The sequence below is a fragment of the Aedes aegypti genome, chromosome 3 (assembly GCF_002204515.2).
Source record: "Aedes aegypti strain LVP_AGWG chromosome 3, AaegL5.0 Primary Assembly, whole genome shotgun sequence".
NCBI classification, from domain to species: domain Eukaryota; kingdom Metazoa; phylum Arthropoda; class Insecta; order Diptera; family Culicidae; genus Aedes; species Aedes aegypti.
Window position 1 is genome coordinate 68,184,450 of NC_035109.1, and position 28,000 is coordinate 68,212,449.

The window sequence follows — 28,000 nt, forward strand, 5'->3', positions numbered from 1 at the left end:
CTAAAAATATTTTCAGGAATACCCCAGGAACTCATGAAGCGTTTTTAAATACTTTCAATTGAATCCTAGAGGTTCTCAGCGTGTCTAAGTGACTTTGAACAGGTTCTTTGTACATTGAAGCAGTTATCGGAGAATGTGATTTTAGGGTTTTTTTTTTGGGGAAGCCTGGTTTTACGTTGGAAATACTAGATACCAATTCTGTGGGGTACCCAGAATCTTGTTCAATGAACTTAGTTATCTTGAACTAAATTGACTAGATTGAATCACAGCTTGAAATCCAAATTCAATAATGTATCAAAACTTTGAAGGCGCAAACATCGCGAAAGAAGTATCGAAGGGCAGTGTAATTTATATTATAGCTTTGGACACTGGCAAAAAGTTTGAAAAAGGAAGATCGACTTCGCACGTCAATTATTCCCATGAGTGTAGCCAGAGGGAGGCGGGTAGGGGCGGTCCAAAAAAAATATTACCTGTTTTGCTACATGGTGAATATTTTGTACAAATTTGTAAAATAGGGTCTTCAGCATTTATCTTAATGTAGAATTGCGTCATGATAGTCATACTCAATAATTCTTGGAGTCCAACTAGAAATTAAACTTCTGACAAAGATCTTACTAAAAAGCATTTAATGATTTTATTAACAGCTTGCAACTAATCTTGTGAGAAACTTGTTATGAAACTCAAATGCTATTCTCAAGCATCTGTTAATTTCTTAAAGAGATTTTTTTAAGTAGTTTTTAGAGGAATTCATCAAACTATTCGATTAGCATAACAAAACATATGCGTCAGGAATTCATTATGGGATTCCTCTTTATTTCGAACTTTATATTTTTCTTTCGATTCTTCAAGGAGTTCCTACAATAATCATTCCAATAATTTACCCTGGTTCCAGCAAGTAGTTCAAAATTTTTCATGGATTCCATAATCACGCATCTAAAGACATTTTCCTAGCTCTTTTAGAGCTCCACAAAATAGAAAAAAAAATGGTTTCTGTTAAAACTCTACGAAAGAATTCTTCTCAATATACTTCCAATAATTTATCTTTGGAATCCTAAAAAAACAAAAAGTTTTTCGTAATATACCCGTTTCTATTTTTTTTTTCAGGGCGAGTGCGTCTAGTGTAAACAATTCCACAGTTCGAAATTTCTAAAATTGTTTTAAAAAAAATTGAAATTGATAAATTTTTAAAAGTTATAAGAATTAAACCACAAGTAAAAGAGTGCTATGTTTAGATTTCCTCCAGATACCATAAAACAATTCATCTGAAAAACTTTTCCCTTGATTTTTTTTCCCAACATTCCTCCTAGTATTGGAACAGCAATTTTTCAAAGGACAACAGTGCAGAGATTTTTTTTTTGAGACTTCCTCCATTACTTCTTTAGGAAGTTCTTGAAAAAAATCTTGATATATCCTTGGACGATTTCCAGAAATAACCTGTAAATAGAAGAAATACTTGAAGGAACTCTTGGATGTGCTTCTCAGGGATTATTGAAAAAACAAAAGAAAAAAAAATATGCAGAAACATGTGGATCAAATTCTGGAGGAATCTTTAAAATTATGCTCAAAGTAATACTAAGAAGAGCTCGTACGCCAGCTAGCTGAACAGTTTGCGAAAAAGCCCATTGTTTGATAAATCTTGGGTATTTCTTCACGGGATATGTCTCATATTTCGCTTGGAACACATAGCAATCTTAGTGGCATCGTATAGAGAAAGGATATAGCTTTCATTTAAACTTGAAAAAATTTTGGCGGCCATTTTGAATTTGGCCGCCATCTTGAATTTTGTTAGAAAAATCGATTTTTCACCATTAGCGCACCGCTAGTTTTGAATTCTGAGATCATCATCAGAAAGCTGAGGAAAAATTGCGTAAGATAGGCTACAGAAACTAGGTGAGCAATGGTATTCACCCTATCAAATGAGCAATTGTCTAAATCATGTTATACGATTTTGACGTATATGGCTAGTGCAATCAATACAAACATCATTTTTTGTACAACAATGAAACAAGTTTTCAACCTTTGGTGTTTTATTCGAGTCGAGTAAAGACCAGCATGTCGATTTTAGAGGCTACCAATAAAAAATGGTTACGTATACTCTTCTTTTTATTATTCTCCATTTTACTGACGTTAAGTCCCTACTAGAACCGAGCCTGATACTCAGCTTTTTTAGTTATAAATCCAGGTTATTAAACAGGAATTTTCTTTTTTAATGCAATTTCTGACAACAGAATAATTCTTCGACATATCTTTGAATTCAGTAATAATGAATAAATAAATTCAATAAATGAAAACCGTAAAAAAAACAAAATTGATTGTAGCATAACATAGCATAGCATAGACTGACTGTACATGTCAATGGTTGCTACTCCGTGATTGATCGGAACTGGTAAGAATTGCACTACGATCCAAATGAATAAGGGATGGGAGTTTCAGTTTACTCATGAAGTGCAATTTTAGCAGATCTAATATTATTGACCAATAACGGCGCCGGCCAAGTCCTTACAGTCAGTTGGGATGGGGAAGGAATGTTGGGGTGTAATGATTGTTGCTTCTAGAGACCGAGAATACCTCTGCATCTCCACAATCACCACGGGAAGGGTGTTTTTAGTGAGGGAGGAAAAGATCTGGGAGTCACCTTTGTCACCTATAATGTCGAACAATTCAAAAGAAGTTTTTATTAATAGCGAAAACTAAGGATTACACGTATATATTTTAAATCATATGAAACAGGAATGATACATAGTGTGTTTGAAAATTATATATGAGTATTACTGTGCTTTTTTGTATCGAGATGGTAGAAGTTTTAAAAAATATGTCAACATTCACAATGTCGAACAATTCAAAAGATATTTTTAATAATGTTAAAAAGAGAAAAATATATGTATATTAAAATTGTATAAAACATTGTTGTAATATTACATAAAAGTTACGCTTTCAAGAAAAAAATGTGTTATCATAAGCATGAAACGAACTCACCAGTTGGTAATCCATCCTCGACTGAACACAAATATCTCTTCGCACTCACACAGTGCGAACAGAAAAACTTCTTGGCGTCCCGAAAACAAACCGTCTTGCTTGGCCTTTCCCAAATACCTACCCAGCAAGTCGCTCGAAAACAGAGAAAAAATCTCCGTCGACGAAAACACGCGCGAAACCGAGAACAAAACTGACGACGCAACAACGAACTATTCTGCTTGGGCTTCACGAAGCACTACCCAGCAAGACGCTCGAAAAAAGGGAAAAAAATCTCCGTCATCGAGAAAAACGCGCGAAACCGAGAACAAAACCTATCCGACGACGCAACAACGAATCTACCTGCTTGGGCTTCACTAAACACTCTGAAAACCGTAAAAAAAAAACATTGATTGTATTAAACAAACATTTTTTTTACCCTATGCATTGTTGTTCATTGTATGAAGTTTATAGATTGCGTGTCGGGACATTAGTAAGCCTTGTGGTAATTAGTTTATAATGAAGGTCTTAAATTTTGAAGCAAAAAACGTCCTTGATTTTCTAAGTCATAAAGTATCGTTTTTAGCACCGCCCAATATGCATGTGAATATTAGCGAAATTGAATGATGAGAAGCAGGTTTTGTTCTAATGTGGATGCAGGTGTATAATTTCGAGGTTCGAAAAACTGGCGGCCATCTTGGCTTTCGACGCCATCTTGGTTTTTAGCAGTTGCATGATTTTTTACCATCTCTGTGCTCATCATGTTGAACTATAAGGCTCCGTTAAAAAAAACAATCAGATTCTATCTTTCTTATCTTATCTCAGATGCTCAACTGATTGTTCAATTGTATCAATAGTTAAAACCAAATAAATTTACATATTTACAACTCGAAGATATGCAGAAGAATCATTCAGGTAGCAAAAAGCGTTAAAAAAAATCCTATTTGATAATTTAAATTTGATAAGAAGAACAAGAAGAAGAATAAGTGTAACGGTAGCATTGAAATTCAACATGTTGAGTGCTAACAAAGTTAAAACTCATTCAACTACTTAAACCCATGATGACGTCAAAATCCAAGATGGCTGCCAGATTTTTTCATTCAAATTAATACTCCTATTCTTCATCTGTCTCAAATAATACACCAACGATTGAAAACTTGTTTCTTTGTTGTACAAAAAATTATGTTTGCATCGATTGCACTCGCCATATACGTCAAAATAGTAGAACATGATTTAGAAAATCGTTCATATCATAGGGTAAATACCTTTGCTCGCCTAGTTTTTGTAGCCTATCTTACGCAATTTTTCCTCAGCTTTCTGATGGTGATCTCAGAATTCAAAACTAGCGGTGCGCTACACGGGTAAAAATGCGGCACTCTAAAACAGGAGAATGAGTCATGATTTCGGGAGGAAAGTGTGTTTTCATGTTATGAAAGTACACCATGACCAAAAGTCATGAAATCATGAAGCATTTTACCGTAACTCCGGCTATACGTTACGTTTTCAATTTTTAGCGAAGAAAAATGGCAATTAAAATCTTCAAATCATGAAGCATGTATGCTGGAACCATGAATTAAATTCATGGAAACATAAGCTCTATTCATGGATTTAGTCATCTGCCATTTATGATTCCTATTTTTGATACGAAAAGTGGCAATTTCGGTCATGAAATCATGAAGCAGGATCTGATTTCATGAACACAGGTCATGAAAACATAAGCACTTTCCATGTTTTCAGATGTCTGTCATTTATGATTCCAATTTTCGTGCTGAAAAGTGGCAAGATGAGTCATGAAATCATGAAGCAGGATCTCTGAATCATGAACTCAGTTCATGAAAACGAAACATTATACGTCAATTAGGATCCCAGTTTATATTTGCCATTGGTAAACAAATAAAATAAAGATTAAAATTGTTACTGCTTTTGTGTCGATAGTTCCGTTATAAACCGTGAAAACTTTCCACAAAAGTCAACCTAACGAGTGTGACATCTTTAGCAGGAACGCGAACATTCGGTGGCTAGGTTTGTACGCAAAATGTTGTTTCGAGCATCAATTGAATTGGTAAATGGTCCCTGGGCTGGTGGATTGCATGAGTCATGGAACACTCCTTAACAACTCTGCGGATGTGGAAAGTGGAACTGTAACATCCGGCTGCCGAAGGCCTGCTCTGTTATAGGACGTGGGGAATGCATCACTTCCGAAAAGTTGAAATCGCCGACGAGATTGTCAAGCAAAATCTTCGCTCAAAGTCAAACATTGCCCGGTTCTGCAAAGTCAGGATTAAGTAAGTACATTGATTGTGTCGTGAAACAATGTGGGAACTCACGAAAATTTCACCAAGAATGTCATCGATATGATGACAAGGTTCCGAAGAATTCAATTTTTTTCAAAAACATTTTTTTTTTAATAATTTCACAAGAAAAGATCACCGATCGCCTTGAGACACGTTGACTAAGGTGAAGAAAGTGACAGTTAGATTTGGGTAACGCCCTGAACATACGAATTCTTGCATAATAGTCACGATTTCATGACTTTTAGTCTTGATATCATGAAACATAAAATTTTATGAAATCATGACTTTTTGTTCATGAAACCGGCAACGGATTTTTTTTTCGTGTAATGGTGAAAAATCGATTTTTCTAACAAAATTCAAGATGGCGGCCAAATTCAAAATGGCCGCCAAAATTTTTTCAAGTTTAAATGAAAGCTATATCCTTTCTCTATACGATGCCACTAAGATTGCTATGTGTTCCAAGCGAAATATGAGACATATCCCGTGAAGAAATACCCAAGATTTATCAAAAAATGGGCTTTTTCGCAAACTGTTCAGCTAGCTGGCGTACGAAGGGTCCACCAATTTGAGAAAACAGAAGGACCACCCTTAAATTTTATCGAAAACTAGCGATCAGTGACATAAAATTGGAATTCTAACGATGGGTGCCGATGGCGGCCTGGTTTCAGCGAGAATTGCTCATAGTTGACCGTTTCATGTAAAAAGAATTCAAAATTTATGTATGATGATCGTTTTTGCGTAAAATTTGTAAATGAACTTTCAAGGTCGTTGATGGAAATCCTTTTAATCCTTAATGCCTTTAAAATTCGTAAGTAGGGTCACAAGCCGACTATTGTGATACCCATATTTGGATTCCGATATGTTTCACCTTAAGGTGAAGATAAATCGAAGCCAAAGTTCAAATTTTCAAGAGCACGGATCTGGAAAACCAAACACCCGTTTGAGCTGAAAATCTAATCGATTGGTCACTAGCTGGTGGTTGTCAGCTTAATCGGATGTTTGGTTCTCCAGATTAGTGCTCTTGAAAATTTGAACTTTGGCTTCGATTCATCTTCACCTTAAACTTTGACAAAACATCGTAAAGGCGAAAGGTCGAAAACAAAACTTCGACCTTCTATTTAAAACTATTTGTCCCTTCTATTTTTTTGTCTTCCGACTAAAACCGTCGAATCAAATAAACTCGAGGTTTTTCTGAAGATCCGAATTAGAATACTGAAAAATATCAGTGGCGTGAATAAAAGGAAACGCTTGCATGCATGGTTGCGACTGTTGATGAACCGAAATGCAACATGGATTTTGAAACCCATTTTTTCGACGAACATGAATGCAATCTGATCATTTTTTCGAGGCAGAATGGGCTTTGTTCAGAACCGCTTGATAGGTCAGCGCGATGAAATTCGATTCCGGGGCAATCGGTTGCCTAATGCCGCATTAGATTCCCCCCAAGGTCTGGTTCGGTGACGACGTGTTCGATGCTCGAAAGCCGAGGGGATCCCTGCCCGGGGATCGTGCTCAAGTGGCCAAGTTGAACGACCTTTACCGGTTTGCTAGTCAGAGGTTAGGAAAGGATAACGGGGTAATATGCGCCTTTCTGGGAAAAACTTCAGTTTTATCTGACTAGTTTGATGCGACAATTTATATAAGTTTTTGCGTATGAGGCATTACAATTGATTGAGATATCGTTTAAAATCTTGGATATAGCGGTGTCACCTTTCACCCCAACGGCGCACTCTACACCTATTTCCCCCAATCCGTAAGATCAGGGTCAGAAAGGGGTTGCGCATTTGCCTTCATCACCCGCCTAAGCAGAGCGTGAAAAGATCGCATTCGGTTGTGTGCTCTGTGATCTGTGCGTCTTGAGTCGGTCGATTTTGTCTAAGTGATTTATAAATTAACGAAACTTTTCTCACGGGGGCATCTACCCCCAGAGGGTAGACATGTGCGTGTGCGATTGGATGTATGTCGGATCATGTAAACAACGGGTCAACCCACATTTTCGAGCGAAAGAGTTTGGTTTTCGCACGTTTTATTGTGTGAAATGTTGGACAGATGCTAAATTTGGATAGACATGGCTTTGGGAAAGAAGCCGTGCTTGATCTATTTCTACTCTGTTCAGTGCTCCACAATCAGATTCGAAATTTTAGGATTACAGCATGGCATGTGATACGGGGCCTTCCATAGCCGAGTGGTTAGAGTCCGCGGCTACAAAGCAAAGCCATGCGGCAGTTGTCTGGGTTCGATTTCCGTTCGGGCCAGGATCTTTCCGTAATGGAAATTTCCTTGACTTCTCTGAGCATAGAGTATCATCGTACCCGCCACACGATATACGAATGCGAAAATGGCAACTTTGGCATAAATAGTTCTCAATTATTAACTGTGGAAGTGCTCATTGAACTAGAAGCTGAGAAGCCCATTGGGGACGTTATGCCAAAAAGAAGAGGTGAAATCATGGAAATTATGTCATGCCTATCTACGAAAGGGTGTAAAGCAATTTGTATTGATAAACGTCTCCAATCGTGCATTTTTATCCGTAATCTTGCTACTTCAGTAAACTCATAACCCAACAAATCAATTAATTGCTCTCTACCGAATCGATTAATACATCTGCCACCCAAATACGGCGCTCGGTCGTTTTGAATTCTTATCTTCGTTTCGCACTAGCAAATCAGCACCAATCCGTCAATTGCGTGGGCGCTCTTTGGCCCCTGAGGATCCGATCGGTACAGCTTCATTCGAAGTCGGTGGCGTCAACCGTCCAAATCGAGATCTATCGGCAAGCTGTCTGAGAGAGAGTAACTGCCAACAAACAGCTGTAGCCAACAGGTGTCACATGATTTCTTGACAAAAAATTAGCATACGCCATCAATGTGAGTCACGGAACACCGGCGAGTCAAACGCTCAAAAGTCTCGATCAGTTGACCAAATTGACGGATCAAAGCGTGGGATGTGACTTGATTTGAATAATCCTCCTCAGCATTCGCCAGCGTAATAGATAATCGAGCTCGTTTAGATTGGGTTCAACTTTTGGCTGGATCATGTCCAATAACTCCGTCAGTTCTATCGAGTTCACAAGGACTGATAAATATTATCCAAGAATCTGGGTAACTGGGTTAAGTTTACCATCCACGCGCTCCAACACGGGCTTATGCAACCATCCAGGGCACCTGCAAAATGTTCTGACTGAGTTACTATCAACAAGCGGTTCTGCTAATTGCATAATTAGCAATAATCTTGGATTCAACCCCCGCACGGTGCCGCAAGTCGGTGCATCAGGTAAGGGGGGTGCCTGTTTATACCGATTCACTCAGCAGTCTGTGAGTCCACGCACGGCCATAAACATTGTTGCCACTCCTTGCACCGACACGAGGCCGATCCCGACTGGTTGAAACTATCAGAATTTAAACTTGATGAGTTATTAGTCTTTTTTTTCTGTTGGCACAGACGGCACTGAGTGGGATGCTGAAAATTTCCTTCAGGTTTCAAGCTTTTTCCGAAGAATGCAAAATTGAGTTTTCTTTTTCATAATGATTACTTGGAGTAAAAAAAATCCACGTGAATCATTTATTCCATTTTTTATTTCTTCAGATGGCTTATAGTCACTTGAGAGATCTTTCAAGACGACTTTGAACAGATGTTCAGTATTGTTGGTGTTCGGATAGGCAAAGGGTCTTCTAGCAGCAGTTTTTGTGTGCAGCTCAAAGCTAAAAATATAATTTTATTATAATTGCTGTTGATAAAGTCATGTAACATCGTGTACATTTAGTCTTGGCTATACCAATGCGTTTCTCGTCGGAAAGTTGGGGCTGAAAGTGCTTGTTGCCGCCGCCTGAGAGTACCAGTAACTAATTATAACTATAATCCAACGAATCAAGGTTTTAACAAACCTAGTAGCATGAACTTTATGCGCACGGTGGTACTCTTAACGAGACGCGGAATCAACTCTACATATTAGAATACCATAATTAGAAATAGAATATGGCCTGTTGGCATATGTGAGCCGTACCTTTACCTGATATACGCAGAAAAGTTGAGAATCCATTTCACACAAACTTCACTCTTTGTATCAAACAAATTTAAATTGATCAAATTCACTTATTAGATTAACTGATCAGAAAAGTATGAATTTTTATCTAACTTAAGGTTTTTCACGCTAGCATATCGTGGCTCTTAACAACAGCTATTGTAGTATGGCAATTCATGGTTGGCTTCGCAGTCTTCTATGCGACGAGTAGGGTTCTGCACCCCGAGTGTCATCCGTGTTGCCAGAACAGTCGGTATAAATAAAAATTGTGTGCTTCTTCTCTTCAATATATTTGAGAATAGGTTCGCAATCTTTAAGGGTCTTTCTTTGCGAATTGGGATTCCCCTAATGGAGTTCAAGATCTCCTGCCTAAATCCTCCAAATTCAGAACAACTGATCACGATAGGCGGCACTCTTTGTTTCACTTTTTCACTTGAATCAAAGAGCCTGGTCTAGAAGCTGCTTCGATTCAAAGCTCGGAAAATTTGTCTTGAGCGTCGAACTGATTGCTCGTTTCAATGCAACCATCAACATTAACCATTTCACCCTTGAAAAAAAGCGCGCATTCCGGAGAAACGTCCTTTCTTCCATTTTGTCCACTTTTAGCGATAGTTTTGAACTCCACTTTCTTGGAAGGAAGTTGTAAATTCAGAGATTCACCCTTCCTTTCATTCGTGGTTGCAATAGTGTTCAGTGAATAAATGAAAAAAGAAGAGGTTTTTAGATATACCCTTCTAATCGGGATCACTACCACGCCGAGCAACGCATTCGATGGTCAGCTGCAAAATGTTTTTGCAACCACTTTCGCGATGTGGTCACCCACGGTCGATTGGATTTTGGGTGGATCAGTTCTGGATTTGCCGAATCGAAAATAAACAGCACATCGCGTGCGAGAGTTTTCGGAACGGGTAAACTTCCTGGGATTATGAATGTGGAGATATTAATAAACGCGAATTATGACTGATTTGGGAAATTTGATCGGTAGGAAAATCACGCTTTGTGAATCAACGACAACGGAGTGTTGCATCTGATGAAGTAATGTAGATTTTTTCAATCTTTGGGTGTTTCAACTTTGTGGTGAATTATCAGATGAGATGTTCAGGTTATGTTAGAAATTACGTTGCTGAGATTAAGTATTTGCATGTTTTGGGGCCCAGATAGCCGTAGCGGTAAACGCGCAGCTATTCAGTATGACCATGCTGAGGGTCGTGGGTTCGAATCCCGCTGGTCGAGGATCTTTTCGTAAAAGGAAATTTTCTCGATTCCCAGGGCATAGAGTATCTCCGTACCTGCCACACGATATACACATGCAAAAATGGTCAATCGGCAAAGAAAGCTCTCAGTTAATAACTGTGGAAGTGCTCATGAGAACACTAATCTGAGAAGCAGGCTTTGTCCCAGTTGGGACGTAATGCCAGAAAGAAGAAGAAGAAGAAGATGTTTTGCTATGACACATGAAACTGACATCGGCGTATAGAAGAATGGGAAGCTTCAGGATGCAATGGTGAGCTCGTTTCATGTTTTTTTAAATTTCTCATTCTCAATAATTCAAATAATCTTAATCTCAATAATTCAAATAATACATGACCGATTGCGTCTCACGTGAGTTGTTATCTGGATTTTGTGCATCAAAACTTATGAGCTTCTTCTATGCCTCATTTAGTTAGTTTTGATTAATCACAAAATAACAATCACGAATAGTATGGGGATCTATATTCGCTAAAGCACTGCTTAACATGTTTTACTAAGGTTTGTTTTAACCCATTTCAAAATTCGAATCTTTGTATCTTTCGAATGCTCTGAGAAATTATTTAAGTATCGATTTTTATTTATTGAATTATCATTTGGTCGGCGTTAAGTCAGAGGGGACCAAGTACAAAACTTGGGAAAATTGGATTATTCGTTCATTAGATGCGAAATTACCTTACCTCCATTTCACTTTGATCAGATTTGATGAATACTGTAAACTGCAAGAGATATGTAATAAATTTACTTTGGATGATCAATAAAAATCGATAAAAGCATGCAGTCAGAGTGGACCAAGTGCTTATTACCCTAACAGCGAAAATGATCAGATCGCTGAGGAATGCGAGGAAATGAAAAACATTTCATGAGTTTTGTCAGATTTTTCGACAATGAATGATTCTTCTACTCATCCATCAATAGAAATTCTTAAACATTACTCAATTCGATGGATTTGTTTTTGGTTTTTGACCATTTACCATATTTGGCTGGGTGGTCAGAAATTGCAACAATTTCTGTGCAGACAGAGCAGACCAAGTGTTGAAAAGCAAGAAACTGTTTGATTATCGCATTTTTTAAGTCGATTTCAGAGTCAGATAGAAAGTTTATGGTAGATCTATGGTGTATGTATGGGATGTCCTAGGACCCACTCATTGAACCAGTATATTTTGGTCGGTACTCAAGATTTTCACTTGGTCCACTCTGACTGAACGCATATTAGCATATTTTTGGTCTTCAATGCCCTGACCCTGCAAAACCTTAATTTTCAAACTAACGTGATGCCTCTAATTTCAGGATTGATGATATAGATTATTGAAGAATTTACGATACTGGTTTTGAAGGGTCTTGATTATCTGTTTATCTTAGAGATTATTGTTATTTTCCTAGAAATTTTTCAGTCAGAGTGAACCAACTCACTGACCGGTGATCTTTAGTTCAGTCAGAGTGGACCAAGTACATATAGTCCATCAAAAAAATCGTTCTATCGGAGGTTACGATTATGATTTTTCATGATTATCACTTCACATTATATTGCTTAAAAGTAACACAAAGATGTGTAGGAATATTCAACCAAAATTTTAACGAGTTGAAAAATTACAAAGCGTTAGACTTTAAGCCGATTTTTCTCAAAATATGAAAAATGTCACTTGCTCCACTCTGACTTAACGCCGACCATTTGATCTGTCGATCATTTTCAAAACCTGTTTGGCTTATAATTTATTTTTTTTACTTTAGCCATTATAATTTAGGTACTTATTATTGTCTGAGATGAAGCACTGACTCGAAAAACTAGAAAGATTGAGCAGTAGAATACCTAGTATCGGTAAGAGAATGGATTGTTTCACTATTATATTTTCCGCTCTACTCGGTGTAGTCCCCGACGGAGGATCTAGCCTTCTTCGGATGCAATCTGGAGCTCTCTGGTATTCACACCATCTCCTTTGCAGCAACAACATAATCTGCGTTATCCTTATGTTTACCGCATTCCAAGTACATTCATGCTGGCGCATGTTCTGCACAATGTTGTCCGGATTTAGGACGCTTGCGGTTTCTGACATCATCTTGTATATCCCTTAATCGTATATCCCTTAATCGAGGGCAGTCGAATATTACCTGCTCCGGAGTCTCCTCGATATTTTAACAGGCCAGACAATGTGGAGACTCTGCGTGTCCGAATCTGTGCAGATATTTCTGAAGGCAACCAAGGCCTTGCCAATACTGGGTCAGGATGTAACTTCTCCATATTTTCTGGTCGTCCACACCGACACGTTAGGAATGAGCCCATGGGTCCACCTTCCTTTCTCCGAGTTATTTCACTCGTGCTGCCACTTGGCAATTTTATCCAAACTGATGGTATTCCCCACATTCCTTGTGGCCATTAGCTGATATGTCCTCAGCCAGAGTAATGTAGATGGGGATCATTCCAGCGATAACGCACACTGCCTCCGACGATAGGCACTCGCCACCGTACCTTCCAGCTTCTCTCAATTGAGCCGGGACTCCCTATCTCAGTATGGACGCTAGAAGACGCCTCGTACTGCTTCTTGGTCCTCCAATATTGGCCATGACCCTAGCTATAGTGCTGCTTTCGCTGCCTTTTCGCAGGTATAGTCTACGTGGCTGTTGAAGTTCACCCTGTCGTCGACCATTACTCCAAGGTGCTTTAGAGATCGCTTCGATGAGATTCCGTGTCCTCCGACGTTGATCTCGAACTGCTGAACCGACTTGCAGTTGCTGACCAGCCCCACCTCCGTTTAGTGATGAGCCAACAGCAGCTTAACTCCAGTCATCTACGATGCAATGGTATCTAGCGATTCCACCGTCAGCATTTTCACCTCCTCCGCAGTCTCGCCTGTTATAGCAAGAACGACGTCATCAGCGAACCCGACGATCTCGACTCCATTCAGCAGTATCAAGGTCAGAGCTCCATCGTATATCATATTCCACAGTGTTCGACCAAGTATGGATTCCTGTGGAACTCCCACCGTTACTTTGGTTGACATCCGTCCCTGGTTTGTGTAGTAAACCAGTACCCGGTTCTAAAAATAGCTTTGAACAACATTGCGCAGATATTCGGGGACCCGCATTATGTGTAGAGTTGTTTAGATAGCCTCCTGAATGCGTTCTTAACGCCTCTTAACGCTTTCTCAACGCACGACTGTCCAAATAGCATCCACCTTGAAACTCTTTTTACGGAATCCGAACTGCCTTTTCGACAATCCGTTCTCGCCGTCGGTTAGCACATCCAACATCTACTAACTGCTCCAGTTCCAACCTCGGGGAGGCGTAACAGCTGCACAGGAAGATTCCGTTAATTTTAAACGATCACGAAACCCTCGTTTGAGCGTTCGACTACTTCTTGAATAGGGTTCTGCAACGATCGCAACGTCGCAATTGGTTTCCGTTGCCGTTCTTGGATTAATGTATGTATGTGTGTATGTACGTACGTTTGTCCGCAAACATGTTTTATAGGCACTCTACTCAGATTCAATGAAACAAACTTCATTGAATTACCAATAATGCGTACTGCATCAATGATTGTCCACTATGCACCTTATCCAGCTTTTAACGCTAGCATGCTATAAATTGTGAATCACCCCCTTTTGACATTTCTTGCCTATACTATAATGTTTTTATAGTTAAGTCAAAGTAAGCCTTGTAATGACAAAAATGTTTATTGTTGAAAATTTAATCTCAAAAGCTTTGAATCTGATGATCAAGAAATCAATATATTTTTTTCTAATTTTCATAATATTTTCGTTTTTTATTCTAGGGAAATGATTGAGATGATGCTGATTGCAGTAACATCAGAACTACAAAATGAATCAAGTCCATATTGAAGCTTTCTTAGTAAATAACCAGTTTCTTGTACTGGGAGGCAGACCGTGAATGTTTGTTTAACAACCGAATGCCTTCGAAGATTTCATATTGAAAGTTTATTGAATTAATTGTTGTGTTGCCTAACGGGTAATCTGTGCAGCATCTGTTTTTTTTTGAATACGGTAATCAATTCATACTAAAAGTTTACTTGAAGATCTGGTATATAGTTAGATCTGCGTTAAAGTGCTAAAATATACAAAAAGAAATTATATTATTGGAATACATACGGCAATTGTAAAAAAAAACTTAAGCAGCGAATGCAAAAAAGGTCATTGGCACAGTCATTTCATCTTTCTGGCGTTACGTCCTAACTGGGACAAAGCCTGATTCTCAGATTAGTGTTCTTATGAGCACTTTCACAGTTATTGATTGAGAGCTTTCTTTGCCGATTGACCATTTTTGCATGTGTATATCGTGTGGCAGGTACGAAGATACTCTATGCCCTGGGAATCGAGAAAATTTCCTTTACGAAAAGATCCTCGACCAGCGGGATTCGAACCCACGACCCTCAGCATGGTCATACTGAATAGCTGCGCGTTTACCGCTACGACTATCTGGGCCCCATTCATTGGCACAGTAAGCTCTCAGTTAATAAGTGTGGAATTGCTCATAAGAACAATAACTGTAGAAGTGTTCATAAGAACACTAAGCTGAGAACCAGGCTCTGTCCCAGTGGGGACGTAATGCCAGAAAGAAGAACATTTCGAACTTAGGATATCGCTTTCATGTGAGACTAAAAAAAATTGGCTGCCATTTTAAATTTGGTCGCCATCTTAAATTTTGTTAGAAAAACCGTTTTTTTTCAACAAGGTAAAAAACTCATTCTACTACTTAATATCAAAATGGCGTAAAAATCCAAGTTCGCTATGTGGGAAATATGACATATCACGCGAAAAAATACCTAAGATTTATAAAAAATGGGCTTTTTTGCAAATTGGTTAGCTTGCTGGCGTACGAGGGGTCCACCAATTTAAGAAAACCGAAAGGACCACCCTAAAGTTTTAACAAATACAAGCAATCAGTGACATGAAATTCGAATTCTAACGATGGGTGCCGATGGCTGCCTCACGGTGCCCGACAGACCGTTATTATGAGAAAAAAATGTTCATCAAATCTGAGCACAGGGCTCGATTTCTTAGGTCATTCTGCACATCTCTGGGCCAATTTAAAAAAAAAATCCCTAGAAGGACCCAGACAACCAGAAATCGCATGAAAGTTCACGTTACAACTCGTTTATTCATACTAATTACATCAAACCCGCAAAACACCGTGGATAAACTCGTCAGTTTGATGAGTTTCCTCGCATAAAACACTTCTTTTCTGAGTTCATTTATACATTTTGTTGCGTCTCGTACACTCGTACAAAGTAAGTCGCATCAATCCGTAGCAGCTGTCAAATCAACATTTGTTATCATAAGTTAAGTCGCATAAGATCACAGGTTGGTTCGGTAGAATATTTATACACTCGCATTGTACGTTATTATTCATCACACGCATATCGCCTCCACTTTTGTACGTAGATGGCCTTTTTGCGACATCTTATAAGTGAAATTTTGCACATATAAAGCCTCCAGGTGATTTCGTTATACGTACATTTTGGTTGTCTGGGGAATCTCGTGAAATGTTGATTTGATGTTTTTGACTTAAAAATTCAATATAAACCATATTGAAATCATGTAATAGCACTGAAAAAAAAATACAAAAACGCTCGAAAAGTTGCCAAACTGTTCTTGACTAGTATATACATGTTATTTTAGTTATAATTTGAACTGTTTACAAGTGGATTAACTTATCAGAGCGGCTTTAGTATGTTTTTATATGGTTTAAACCTGTAAACTTAGTTTAATAGAATGAAATCTAAGAAATAAATTATCCAATATACAATGGATGTTTCGTTCGATAAACATGAAACAGTCAATGCAGAATATTATTAATTTACAGCATATTTTTCGACTTTCTCTCTAAATGACCAGCCCACCAAAGTCTGCCGTAATTATTTTGCTTAACAAAATTTGTTTTGTTATTTTTTGTACATCTGGTGATGTTAACGTTTAGTTTTTCATCGAGATTGCTCTCAACACTTTACGTAAGAAATATCCTGTTCAACATTCTCAGCCACAACATGCTTATACACGGGAAACATGATTATCATATGTCACAAGTGTTCGAAGATTAACAAAGACATTAACAACTTCAAACAAATCCCCAATAAGTGATACTTAAGCATAAACATCACTAGGACTTCCACTCTCTATACCTGCAACCATTTACTTCTTTTTAATGGAGTTCATCGTCCATCTATTAATTGATTTCTAGGTCACGTTCGACTCAGTGACAGGTAACATAAAAGACTTAAAAAGAAGACCTAAAACTGATTTAGCTGATAAATACAATCAAGTGTAAGAATTGCAGACGAGGAGCCTTTTTTTGTTAAATGAAATGGTATGAAAAATAGATGAATTTTTCGAATTTGCTGTTCAATATTGCGTTTTGTCGCATACACTCTTAGATTTTGCAAACGATGACTTAGAATAGATGGCAGTGCAGTAGAGCAGGGTTTCACTTTTTTAAAGAGGTACAACTAAGATAAGCTTCTAATTCCATTTACTCTACCCAAACGTATATGGTAGCATGTAGAGAAATAAGCAGATTCAGCTGTGTTGGTGCTGAGGCAATCTTTGATGAAGATGTAGTTGAAGTTGTTAAAGAGCCATACAACACTTGTCACGTTAGATAAAAAAGATTCCCGTGTAGTAAAACCACGTGTTCTGGCGGCAAATATATCATTTTACGGATTACATACCCAGCTTAGGGACCCACAACTTGTAAAGGGAAACGACTTTTCGACACTATTGTTTGATAAAAGTTTATTTGACTTCATAGAACCAGTGTTTTGAGAACAATTTCGCCAAAACACCTCGCGATCCATTATCGTACAACATTGAAAACTGTTTCGAAAACTAAATCAGTTTTCAATAATAATACAAAGAGCAACGATGAATGCAAGCATGCCCAAAAGATACATAATTGTCAATTTGCCCTTTATAAAACGCTGATTCTTGACTCTTTAAGCACATTTGTTTGATAACAGGAGCGAAGACTATTAACCCCTCTACCGGCAGCTTCATTTTTTACCGCAAAATAAATATTCAACTTGTTATAACTTTTTTGTTTCTCAATATATTTGCGCCATTTTTTCACAAGTTCTCAAACAACTCTTTTAGTTTAGGAATCCGTGTCGATATTAATCTTTGGTGATCTGGTTTTAAAGATATTCCGATGTTCCTTGGGAGACCGACATTTTCCATATAAAATGTCTATGGCGGCCATTTTGTTTATGATCAAATAATTAAAAAAATAAAATGTGGGCTATATAATGCCAGGTAATAAGGAGCTACTCTGAACAAATCATACAAATCAATGAAGAATTCTTAGAGATATCTGAAAATTACGATATGATATTTTTTAAAGTTTTTAAGATCTTTATTTGGCCAGCGTGGTTCCAGAAACCTAAATGCTCATTACTTAAACACGGCTGCATCAAATTGCTTCATTTTTTCAAAACATACTCTCATTAATGTATTGTACTGAAGAGTGGATTTCCGAATACGATTAAAATTCAGTAGCCTGAGTCACGGGTAGTAGTTACGGGTCGGTCCTCCAAGGAATTTTAGAATATCTTCAAAATCAGATGACCATTGATCAATATCGACACAGATCCTAAAACTAGAAGAGTTTTTTGAGAATTTGTGAAAAAATGATGCAAAAATATTGAAAAATAAAAAAGTTATAACGATTTGAATTTGAATTTGCGGTAAAAAATGAAACTGCCGGTAGAGGGGTTAAGCGAATAAAATAGGCAAACCTTAGTGAGCTGGTTATTTAGTATGAATGCCGAAAGAAAAAGATGCATCAATCAGCGTCCTCGTGGAAGACATCCGCATATGTTCATTCTGATATTAACGTGAGCGTACCAGAGCAACCAAATCATTCCAGATTTGAAACAAACGGTTAATATTAGCTCTAATCGACTATAAAAGTATCACATGGCTTATCTTCTAAATATTATTGTGCTTCATTTATTATCAGATCCCTTTTTTTCTTTCGAAATTCCCTCTCGGGTCGCGCGCCTATTTTCTCTGAGTGCTTTTATATAGCCGAGCAAACGAGTGAAGCTAAAAGTGGATTGTTGCTGCTCAGTCAAGGATGACGGATCAATTGGTGAGCTCGTTTCATGCTATTAATTCCAATCTATAAAATATGTATGACTACACATTTAATCGTTACAACGTTGGGACGTAAATATGATTTTTCAACGAACAATGAATGGTTCGTCACGGTGAGTGGCGACATAAACTCTGATTAATGATTTATTTATGTTTATCTTTTTTTTTTTCAGAACACCCCTTTTTTACCTTTTTTTCTGTAATTAAAAAAAAAACTTTGAATGGTTCGACACAACAAGTGTAGACTTGCGAATGGTTCACTTTATTCAACAAACTTTGGATGGTTCGCCACTGTAAGTGTCGGCATAAAAATAAGAGTGCTAGGAATGTTACATTTAGGTATTTATTCAACAAACTTTGAACGGTTCGTCACCTCAAGTGTCGGCATAATTTTTCTCTACATAGATATTGTTCATATCAAATGAAAATATTATATTTACATATAAGCATGTGTATATCTCACAAATAATTATTTTCCATGGTCTAATCGCTTAACAAAGTGAATCCTGTGACCCAACAATCCTCTCCATTATCAAACATTCCTCCCAGTAACCTTTGTGGAGATGCAGAGGAAAACACGGTCTCCAAATAGCAAAGGTTACACACTAACATTCCTTTTCCCAATCCTCCCTGACTGCAAGGACGTGCCCGTTGCCGTTATTGACCCTGTATAAATAGAGGCACTGAATTATGCACACTGAAGAAGATTATGGCCAATGCCAGCTAAACTTCTAGTTGATTCTTTGTGCATTTTCACTGACTTCGGTCAATTATCAACAAAAAACAATTTTTAATTGTTAATTTATTTGTTTTACCATATAATCCGTTCGACATAAAAATCAACAATTAATTAAATATAAAGCAGTAAATTATAAACAAAAATACACTCGAGCCGCTTTGGTAAGTTAAGTCAGTTGTAAATATTTCTAATTATAACAACTATAATTGTTATACACTAGTTGAGAAAAGTTTGGCAATCTTTTGGAGATTTTTTTTTATGTTTTTTGAGTGCTATTACGTATTTTTAATATGGATTATATTGAAATTTTAAGTCAAAAACATCAAATCAGGATTTCCCGAGATTCCTCCTAGGGATTTTTTAAAAGTTGGCCCAGATGTGCAGAATGACCTAAGGAATCGAACCCTGTGCTCAGATTTGATAGACATATTTTTTTGCATTACAACGGTCTGTCGGGGCACCGTGTACCTGGTTTCAGTGAGAATTGCTCATATGCAAAGATTTCGCTTGTAGATCCGCATATGCAGATCACGCTCCTAGACCTGGAGACTCTATTTAGGTTTATGGCAGGTATTACCAATTATATACTACAATAGATCATAGATTTAACTCATCTGCACTTAGCTATGAAGTATAAGTTGAAGACAAATCACATTATATCCGCTGGAATTTCAACCGGTCGAGATGTTTTGAACCATCATGAAGGTCAAATTTCCTAGTGAAATATTTGAAAACGAGTTGGCTTTTAAGAAACAGTGAGTAAAATCATCAAAAGAAGTCAACCCACTTCCATAAAAACAGTGTCAAAGGAAAATGCGAGCATTGGGTTAAGGAGAAATGATCCAATAAACTCATGAAGTAGAAACCCTGCCATAAGATTGTAGTTCATAAATTCATTCGTTAGAATTCCTTGGAGAAAGTCTAAAAGGTGTTTTAAGCTATTCTTCAATTCTTAAATGAACACTTGAAAGAACTTATACCAAGAGGCTAGCTTATGTAATACTCTCCGGGATAATTCCTGATACATTATAAGAGGATTCTCGTTTGACTTATTGAAGTTAATTTGAGTAATAAAGTAAATGTTGTAAGGAAGTTGCTTGACAAAGTGTTCAAACTTCTGGTATAATTTGTAGACTATTTTTACGAATATTTGGAAAAAAAAACACGAGTAAAATTAAAAAGAGAGTCTACTGAAATCCATGTGGAAATAATGTATGGTAAATTATTGATGATGGCGTGACTATGTCAAGATCTTTTGTAGATACCTGAGTTTATGGTTGACTATTGAAATTCCTCAAGGATTTCCTCATTATGCTACTGTTTCATAAAGTAGTACTTGAGCAAATCTTTGAAAAAATCAAGTATAAAATTTATTGTCTTTCCACAGATTCAGATGTTTTTCATCAGTATCTTTCTTGTTCGTTAGTTGTGGTCACTTCATGAACCGTACTCTAATGATATTGAATAAAAATCCCATTGTCTCCAATCGTTTTGCTGACACGGTGAACAAGATCATTCAATAATCATGCTGACCGCATGATACTGCCAAAACTTTACCGCTACTTTCTAGAAATACTTTTTATAAATAGCATTTCATTGCAAGCATTCCAATAGCAACTGCTGAGTAGTGAATCAGCCACTTGTAGAACCTATTCAGACAACGAGCACAATTTGATTGCTTTCATCGCTTGCCGGTTTGCCGCTTATAATTTGATACACTGCTCATCGAACTTGACCTTGATCGTCAGTTGAGTGAAATTTATGCATTCGAAATTAAATCGAATTTTATTTGCCCACTTGAAAAAATTTGCTCGCGAATTCATTAACCATCCATTCTCGCACAACTTTCTCAAGGATAATTTCTTCCACAACTGTCGAACACATAAAATTATTCAAAATTCATCGTTTATTATGGTATAAATAAAATATTACAAAATATTCATTTTGGTTCCGGTCGATTCGCAGGTGATGTCATTAGGTTAATAGATCCGTTCGAATTTAGTAAGCCTTGTAGACGCAGCTCTTCGGGTAGTTGAACTTGAAGGTCTTGTGCGATGCGTAGCTCTTGAAATCCGGGTTGTAGCCACGGGCAATCTCGGACTTGTATTTCTCGGCCTGGGGAGAGCTCTTCTCGAAGCAGTGCACATCGAAGTACTTGCTGACCTTGTCGGTAGCGACACACTTGGAGTGGCAAGCGGGCAGAGGGCGCAGAGTGAAGCAAACCTTATCGCCCTGCTGGAAGAACTGGTGCTGGTGCTGGACTGGGCAATCCTTCAGGGAGTGGCTCTGCTTGTGTGGATGGTATTCCTTTTGCTCCTCAGAGCTGGAGCTGGACGAGCTCTTAGACTTCGATTCCGAGGACGAAGAAGAGGAAGAAGACGATGACGAAGAGTCCGATGAAGAGCTGGACGAAGAGCTGGAGGACTCTTCAACGTTGTGGTTGTAGTAACGATAACGTGGGTGGTAATATTCCTGGTTGTAGATGACGTCACCGAAGTAAACCTCGCGCTTGACGCATTCCTGCTTGGCCTTCTGTTGGTAGGCATAGTTGAAGGCCTTGGCTGGTCCGGTGCAGTTCTGGCCAGTGAGGGCATAAGAAGCAGCGAAGAATTCAGGCTTGCGCATGTAGCATTGATCGGGAGTAACGAAGTCGGAGAAGTATTCACCGTCATTGGTTCCACACAGACCGACGAAGTTGTTGTAGAACGAGTAGTCCGAGAAGAAACGAGCGCGGTATCCATCGGTAGCGAACTTCAGCTTTCCACCGAAGAAGCTGACTTCCAAATCCTTGTTGGGGTAGGCGAAGGCGTAGAAGAATGGGAAGCTTGGGTAGCCTTCCTTATACTCGAAGTGAGCAATGTTGTACTTGCTGATGTCGTATGGGCGTCCGTTGAACTTCACAAATGGAGTGTCAGCGTTATTGGGGAAGATTTCAATGTAGTTGTCTCCGAACAAGAACTTGAAGTACAGCTGGTTGTCTGATCCACGGCGAGCCAAAGCGGCAAACTGTTCGTACTCTTCAAATCCGTTCTTGTACTTGTACTCGAAGTCAGAGTTGTAGAAGTGGGATTGTTGAGCGTAGAAGTCGTAGTCTGGCTTCACAGTGTACAGCACTGCATGCCAGCATTCACCCATATCGTAGAAGTATTTCTTGTCGTCGAAGGTGTAGAAGTAATCCTTAGAGAATGAACAGGAAGCTGCAAGAAAAAGATTACTCATTAGCAACTGAGAAACATAAGCACCTTCCATTACTTACGATACTGTGGTTTACGACTGAAAGCGGCAAACTGTTCGAAGTTGGAGAGTTCGTAGTACGGACGATTGCGGGGCTTGTGCGCTGGCAGACGGTGCAAGAAGTATGGCTGGTAGCGAGGGAAGAAAGTGTACTTGAAGAAGTACGGGAAATAGACCGAGTAATCGTTTTCAATTGGGTAGTTCTTGACCTGGAAGGCGTAGCTTGGTCCGAAGAAGGAAGCGTTGTAGTAATCGCCATAGGGAGCGAATTCGAATTCAGCCTTGATCTGGTTATGCTTTCCTCGGTAGAAGAAGTTCGATTCGAAGTACGGGTAGAAAGCGTACTGGAAGTAGTCGTAGAATTTGGCGCTGATGTTCTTGGCAACGGCACCGACATCCTTGTACTCGAAGGAGTAATCGTAGAAATCGTAGTAGTAAGCCTGATCGATTGCACGTTGGCATTCTTCCATTTGGTAGTATCCGTTGGCCATCTGTTCCTTGCAAGCCTTGGCAACATCAGAGAAGCCCAGGTACTCGCGGTACTTTCCAGTCTGCTTCTGCTTACCCTTGACAGCAATGTGAGCTCCACCCTGGCATGATTCACCATACAGGAAATCGAAGTACTGGCTAGCATCTCCGTAGTACTTGTCAAAGTCCGAGAACTTCAGGTATGGAACGCGTGGGAATTCGCTGGTAGCGGTGGCGCAGAATTGGAACTGCTTTCCGCTGAATGGAATGTCCTTGAAGTACGATTGGCTTGGGAACATTGGGCTGGCATAGAAGTAGTACAGCTGGCGGGAAGTCTTGTCAACTGGACTATCAGCGAAAGCGGTTGTGAAAGTGAACTCACTCTTGTACTGTGGAGCGTAGAATTCAAAACCGAAGTCGTAGTAACGGACGAAGCTATTTCTGATACCAGAAGCAGCATTGCGGAAGAACTGCTCGTAACGACGATGGCTTCCTGCGCTGTAGACGAAGGGTTGAGCGTAGTTCGATTCGTAGTAGTTTCCAGAGTACGAGTGACGGTTGGCTGGGTGCTTGGGTCCAGTTTCTTCGAAGGAAGGAGCACCGAACTTCTGATAAGCGAAGAACTTGAACGATTTGGCGTGAGTGCGTTGGGCATCGTAGTACAAGTTGAACTGATGGTATTCATATGGTTGGTAAGCAAATGGATAGGTGACAGCCGAAACCAAATCGTGCTTCTTAAGCATGCCGAAGACCTTCTGGAAGTTCATCATGTCGAAATCGTATTTGGCGTGGAATCGCAGAGCAACACCAGTCATATCTTGGCCGAAGGTGTGTTCCAAAGACTTGGTGGTTTGATCTTCATCGTGCACAATCTTGGCATTTGGATTCTCGGCAATTGGGCGCATATCGGTAATATCCTTGTATCCAGTGTATGGCCACGAACTCATGTGGAACATCAAATGATCTTCCTTAGGTTCCTGGAATTTGAATTCGAATTCGTACTCATCATTGACAAGGTCCAATCCCAAATCAACGGTGAATGGCAAATATCCATGCAGCTTCTTCTGGTAACCAGCGATGTAGCGTTGGTGATCGAAAGGAGTGACGAATCCAACCTTGGCGTCAACCATGCGGTGATACAACAGGTTCACATCCATCGATCCGTTCAAAGTTTGTGGCATGTAGAAGAAATCATCGTTTTCGTTTTCTGGGTGACCAGCTGGTTGCTTGTAAACTTGTGGGTGAGTCTTGGCGGAAGCATCGAGCTCAAACTTGACAACAGTTGGAACCTTCAGAGTGTAGATGAATGGGAAACCAGTAGCCAATGGCCAGGCAAGCACGACATCCTGTTGCTGGTAGAACTTGGTGAAGTCAAAAGCGTAGCCATCTTCCAAATCTTCGAACAGATGTTTCACTTTACGTGGGATGTTTTCAATGGTTTGGTTATCGAAAGCGGTGAAGAAGTATCCGTTGAACAGTTTGAACAAAAGCTGTCCTTCCAGTTGCTCGGCCTCTTGGGCATCAATATTCAGCAGCTTACCAATGCGGGAAGCGGTGAACTTCGATGGTTCCTTATCGCTGTAGAAGTTCTTCTTCTGTCCGTTGTACTTTTGGTAGTATTCATTGTCCTTGTTGTAGAAGTACTGCTTGTAGTACTTTGAGTATTTGTCATAGTTGTAGAAGTTAGTGCTGTAGTCAGCCGATTTGTAATAATCAGCGAAGTATTTGGTGTTGTACTGTTTCGAGAAAACGTCAAAGAATGCTTCCATGCTAGAAACCAGGTAGTAGAAGGAAGTGTATTTCTTGAATCCACCGAAGTTTTGACGCATATGGTAGAACATTCCACTTGGGTAGCGATGATCGTTGGATGCGATTTCTCCGTAATGCAGACGGTAGGTCAGTTCCAGGTTTTCCATGGCGTAGTCACGGATGTGGTTGATAGAATACTTAACACTGGAATCTTCTGGGTAGAGGAAGTTGACGGCAGCCTTGGCATTGACAGCGAGGTCGCTATAGTTGTCGTACTCGTCGGCCAAAGCAGCAGTTTCGATGGCGGATTTCACAGCATATCTGACATAGCGGCTTGGTTCCTGATGAGTATATTCAGCCATACGTTGGAGCATATCGGCTGGTGGATCGGTGCGCATCAACAAGTGCACGGCAGCACAACGGATTTCATGGACATCGGCAGTGTTCTGGTAGGCACGGTACAGCACCGAACGGGCCAAGCTTGGATAGTAGATAACCAGGTTGTCCAAGGCGACCATAATGGCGAGGCGCTGGAAGTCAGTGATCTTGATAGTACCCTCCAGGTATGGCTCGAAGACCGACAGGATTTGAGGGTGGCCAAGGTTTCCGAGGGCACGAATGTAAACTTGAGTCTTTACACTATCTTCCTGGTTGACGGCTTCACGGAGTTGATGAGCAAAGAATGGGACGATCTTGTGTTCGATGATCTTATAGTCGGCATCAGCCAAACGACCGAAGCTGAATACTGGATAGTAGTTGTAAGCAGAGCGGTTGCTAACATGAGCCTGGTTTACGAAATCGCTGTAGGCAAACAAAGCGGTAGCATTCAAGTATTCCTGGTGCTGAACGGCATCGCTGGTAACCAGCAGGAAAAACTCGTGCAAAAGCTGCTCGGTTGGGTAACGGATGGACTTAGCCAATGAGGCGACAACGGTAGCAGCCTCAACGCCACGCAGTTTCTTTTCCTTGATGTATTCGCTAATCAGCTTGAATGCCGAAGGAGTACCGGCTTCAGCCAGAGCATCACGCAAAGTGACCCAAGCATCAAGACGCTTGCTGAACTTCTTGTCATTGAACTTGGCATCCTGACGTTCCTTCTGCGAAACAAAGTACTTTTGGGCCAGTTCGTACATTTCCTCGTGTCCCATGGCGCGGATAGCACGGGTAAGAATGTTGAACTTGCTCATGGTGTTGGCCTTTGGCAGGGTAGATGGGTTTTGCAGGTCTTCGGCGATTTCCTCGATAAGTTTTCCAACGGAACGTTGAGCATCGACATTGCGGGCATAGAAGATATTGTATCCCTTATAGCCGGTGAAGTATGGCAAGAAAGGAGCCTCAGGAGCGTACTTGAAGTTTTCTGGAGCTGGCTGGTAGTAGTACTCTTCGCTGCTCATGGAGTAAGACTCCGAGGACGACGACGAAGATGACGACGACGATGAAGAGTACGAGGAAGAAGATGATGAGGAAGATGAGCTCGAGTCAGAAGAAGTACCGTTATTGCGCTCATGTGATTCCGAGGAGCTGGACGAGCTGGATGACGAAGAGTCATCAGAGCTGCTGGAGTCGGAGGAGGTGTCGTTCTTGCGGCTCAGGCGGTATTGATCCATTTTATAGGCTTCGTAGTATTTCTTTTCCTTGTAAGCATTCAGATCACGGCGGAAGCGGTTTCCACGCTTTTCGACTTGATCGAGCTGGGCCTTGTACTGTTCAACCGGGCTGACCTTGGGGTTTTCCTGAGATTCGGAGCTAGACGAGCTGGACTCCGAAGACGAAGATGACGAGGACGATGAAGAGGAAGATGATGAAGATTCGGTTTCATTTCCTGGACGAACGGTGTTCTTTTTATCGCTTGGCATGTTGTAACTGTAAACCAAGTCGACGAATACCTTTTGGTCTTCAGCCGGGCCCATTGGAACCTTATCGTAGAGGTGAACATCATTGAGGGTCAAGTTAACCTGAGCGTACACCAGAGCTGGTTCTTTGTTCACAAAGGACGGAGCGATGGCAACCTTGTTGATCATGCTGGAGGATTGAATGGTGAAGTTGTACCAGTTTCCAGTCAGATACATGTACGAGACCAAGGACTTGGAGGCAACATTTCCCATTTGGTTGGTGTTGGGTTTGAAGTCGCTGTATCCAGTGAATCCAAAGTGGTAGCCCATACGCTGCTCGCAACGATCAAAGTTCAGAGACTTGGTGACCTGGATGAACTGGTCATCTTGACTGCGCAGTTGACCCTGTGGAACCCACTGCTTGTGAGCTTGGATCATGTAGGCTGGAACTAGGTTAACATCGTAGTGGGTTTCGCATTCACCAGTGACCAGGGGCTCCATAACCTTGTAGTGACCGTTCCACTCGTTCTTGGAGGGATGGACAGGCTTGCTGGAGTGCATCAGGTTGGCTCCACGAGTATCGACTTGCAGCTGACTGATCCAAGCCTTCAGGATGTTGACCTCATTGTTGGGGATGGTTTTCTCGACGTACAGACCCTTGATGGCTCCCTTGTGGTAACGGATTCCGAATGGCTTGCTGCTCATTGGCATTGGCTGGAACTTGAACATATCGTGGTAGAACGGGGTGGCATATCCGTATGGCAGGCGTTCGTTGAACACTGCGAATTCCGGTTGCTTGACGTAGGCCACAACGTAGTCGCGGCTCTTGGGGCGGATGACCAGGTAGGCACGGGTGTAGACACCAGTCCACTGGTCGTCCAGCTCCGCTAGAGCAGTCATCGTCTTGGATGTGACGTTGTAGACATACTCGCGGTTTGGCATCCACGAGCTGAACTCAAACTCGGTCACATTCTGACGGTGCTTGTAGAACGCAGCCTGGTAGGCGTTCTGGTAACCGTACTCGAATCCGTTCTTGTAGCTGTAGCCCTGGTTGTTGTACTTGTAGCCAGCTTCGTAACCGTAGCCCTTGTAGCCAGGATAGTTTCCTTCGAAACCATTCTTGTATCCCTTGAAGGACGCACTCTCGTATTGGTAGGCCACCGTGAGCCCAACTGTGGACGATGAAAAAAAATTGATTACATAGAATGATTTGATTGATTGCACTTGGCGTTGAAGCTGGTCAAGAACACTTACCCAAGGCGAGAAGTAGAATCTTCGTTAGCATCCTGTCACCAAGATCCAGTAGCTATTCCCAGTATGTCTTCACCGTTGAAACCGAAACGAGAAGTGATACCGTTTGT

The 28,000-nt window shown here is 40.1% G+C and overlaps 2 protein-coding genes across 7 annotated transcripts in view; one reads left to right on the forward strand and one right to left on the reverse strand.

Annotated features, from left to right (window-relative positions):
* The window catches only part of LOC5567517 (A disintegrin and metalloproteinase with thrombospondin motifs 9), a 745,053-nt gene that overhangs the window by 501,093 nt on the left and 215,960 nt on the right, over positions 1-28,000 (forward strand). The window lies entirely within an intron of this gene.
* On the reverse strand, positions 21,245-28,000 carry LOC5567518 (vitellogenin-A1-like). The gene is made up of 3 exons (XM_001657459.2): positions 27,894-28,000; positions 22,613-27,811; positions 21,245-22,553 (listed from the first exon to the last, which is right to left on the reverse strand). The coding sequence occupies exons 1-3, from the start codon at positions 27,922-27,924 to the stop codon at positions 21,355-21,357; spliced, it is 6,429 nt and encodes a 2,142-aa protein (XP_001657509.1). The 5' UTR covers positions 27,925-28,000; the 3' UTR covers positions 21,245-21,354.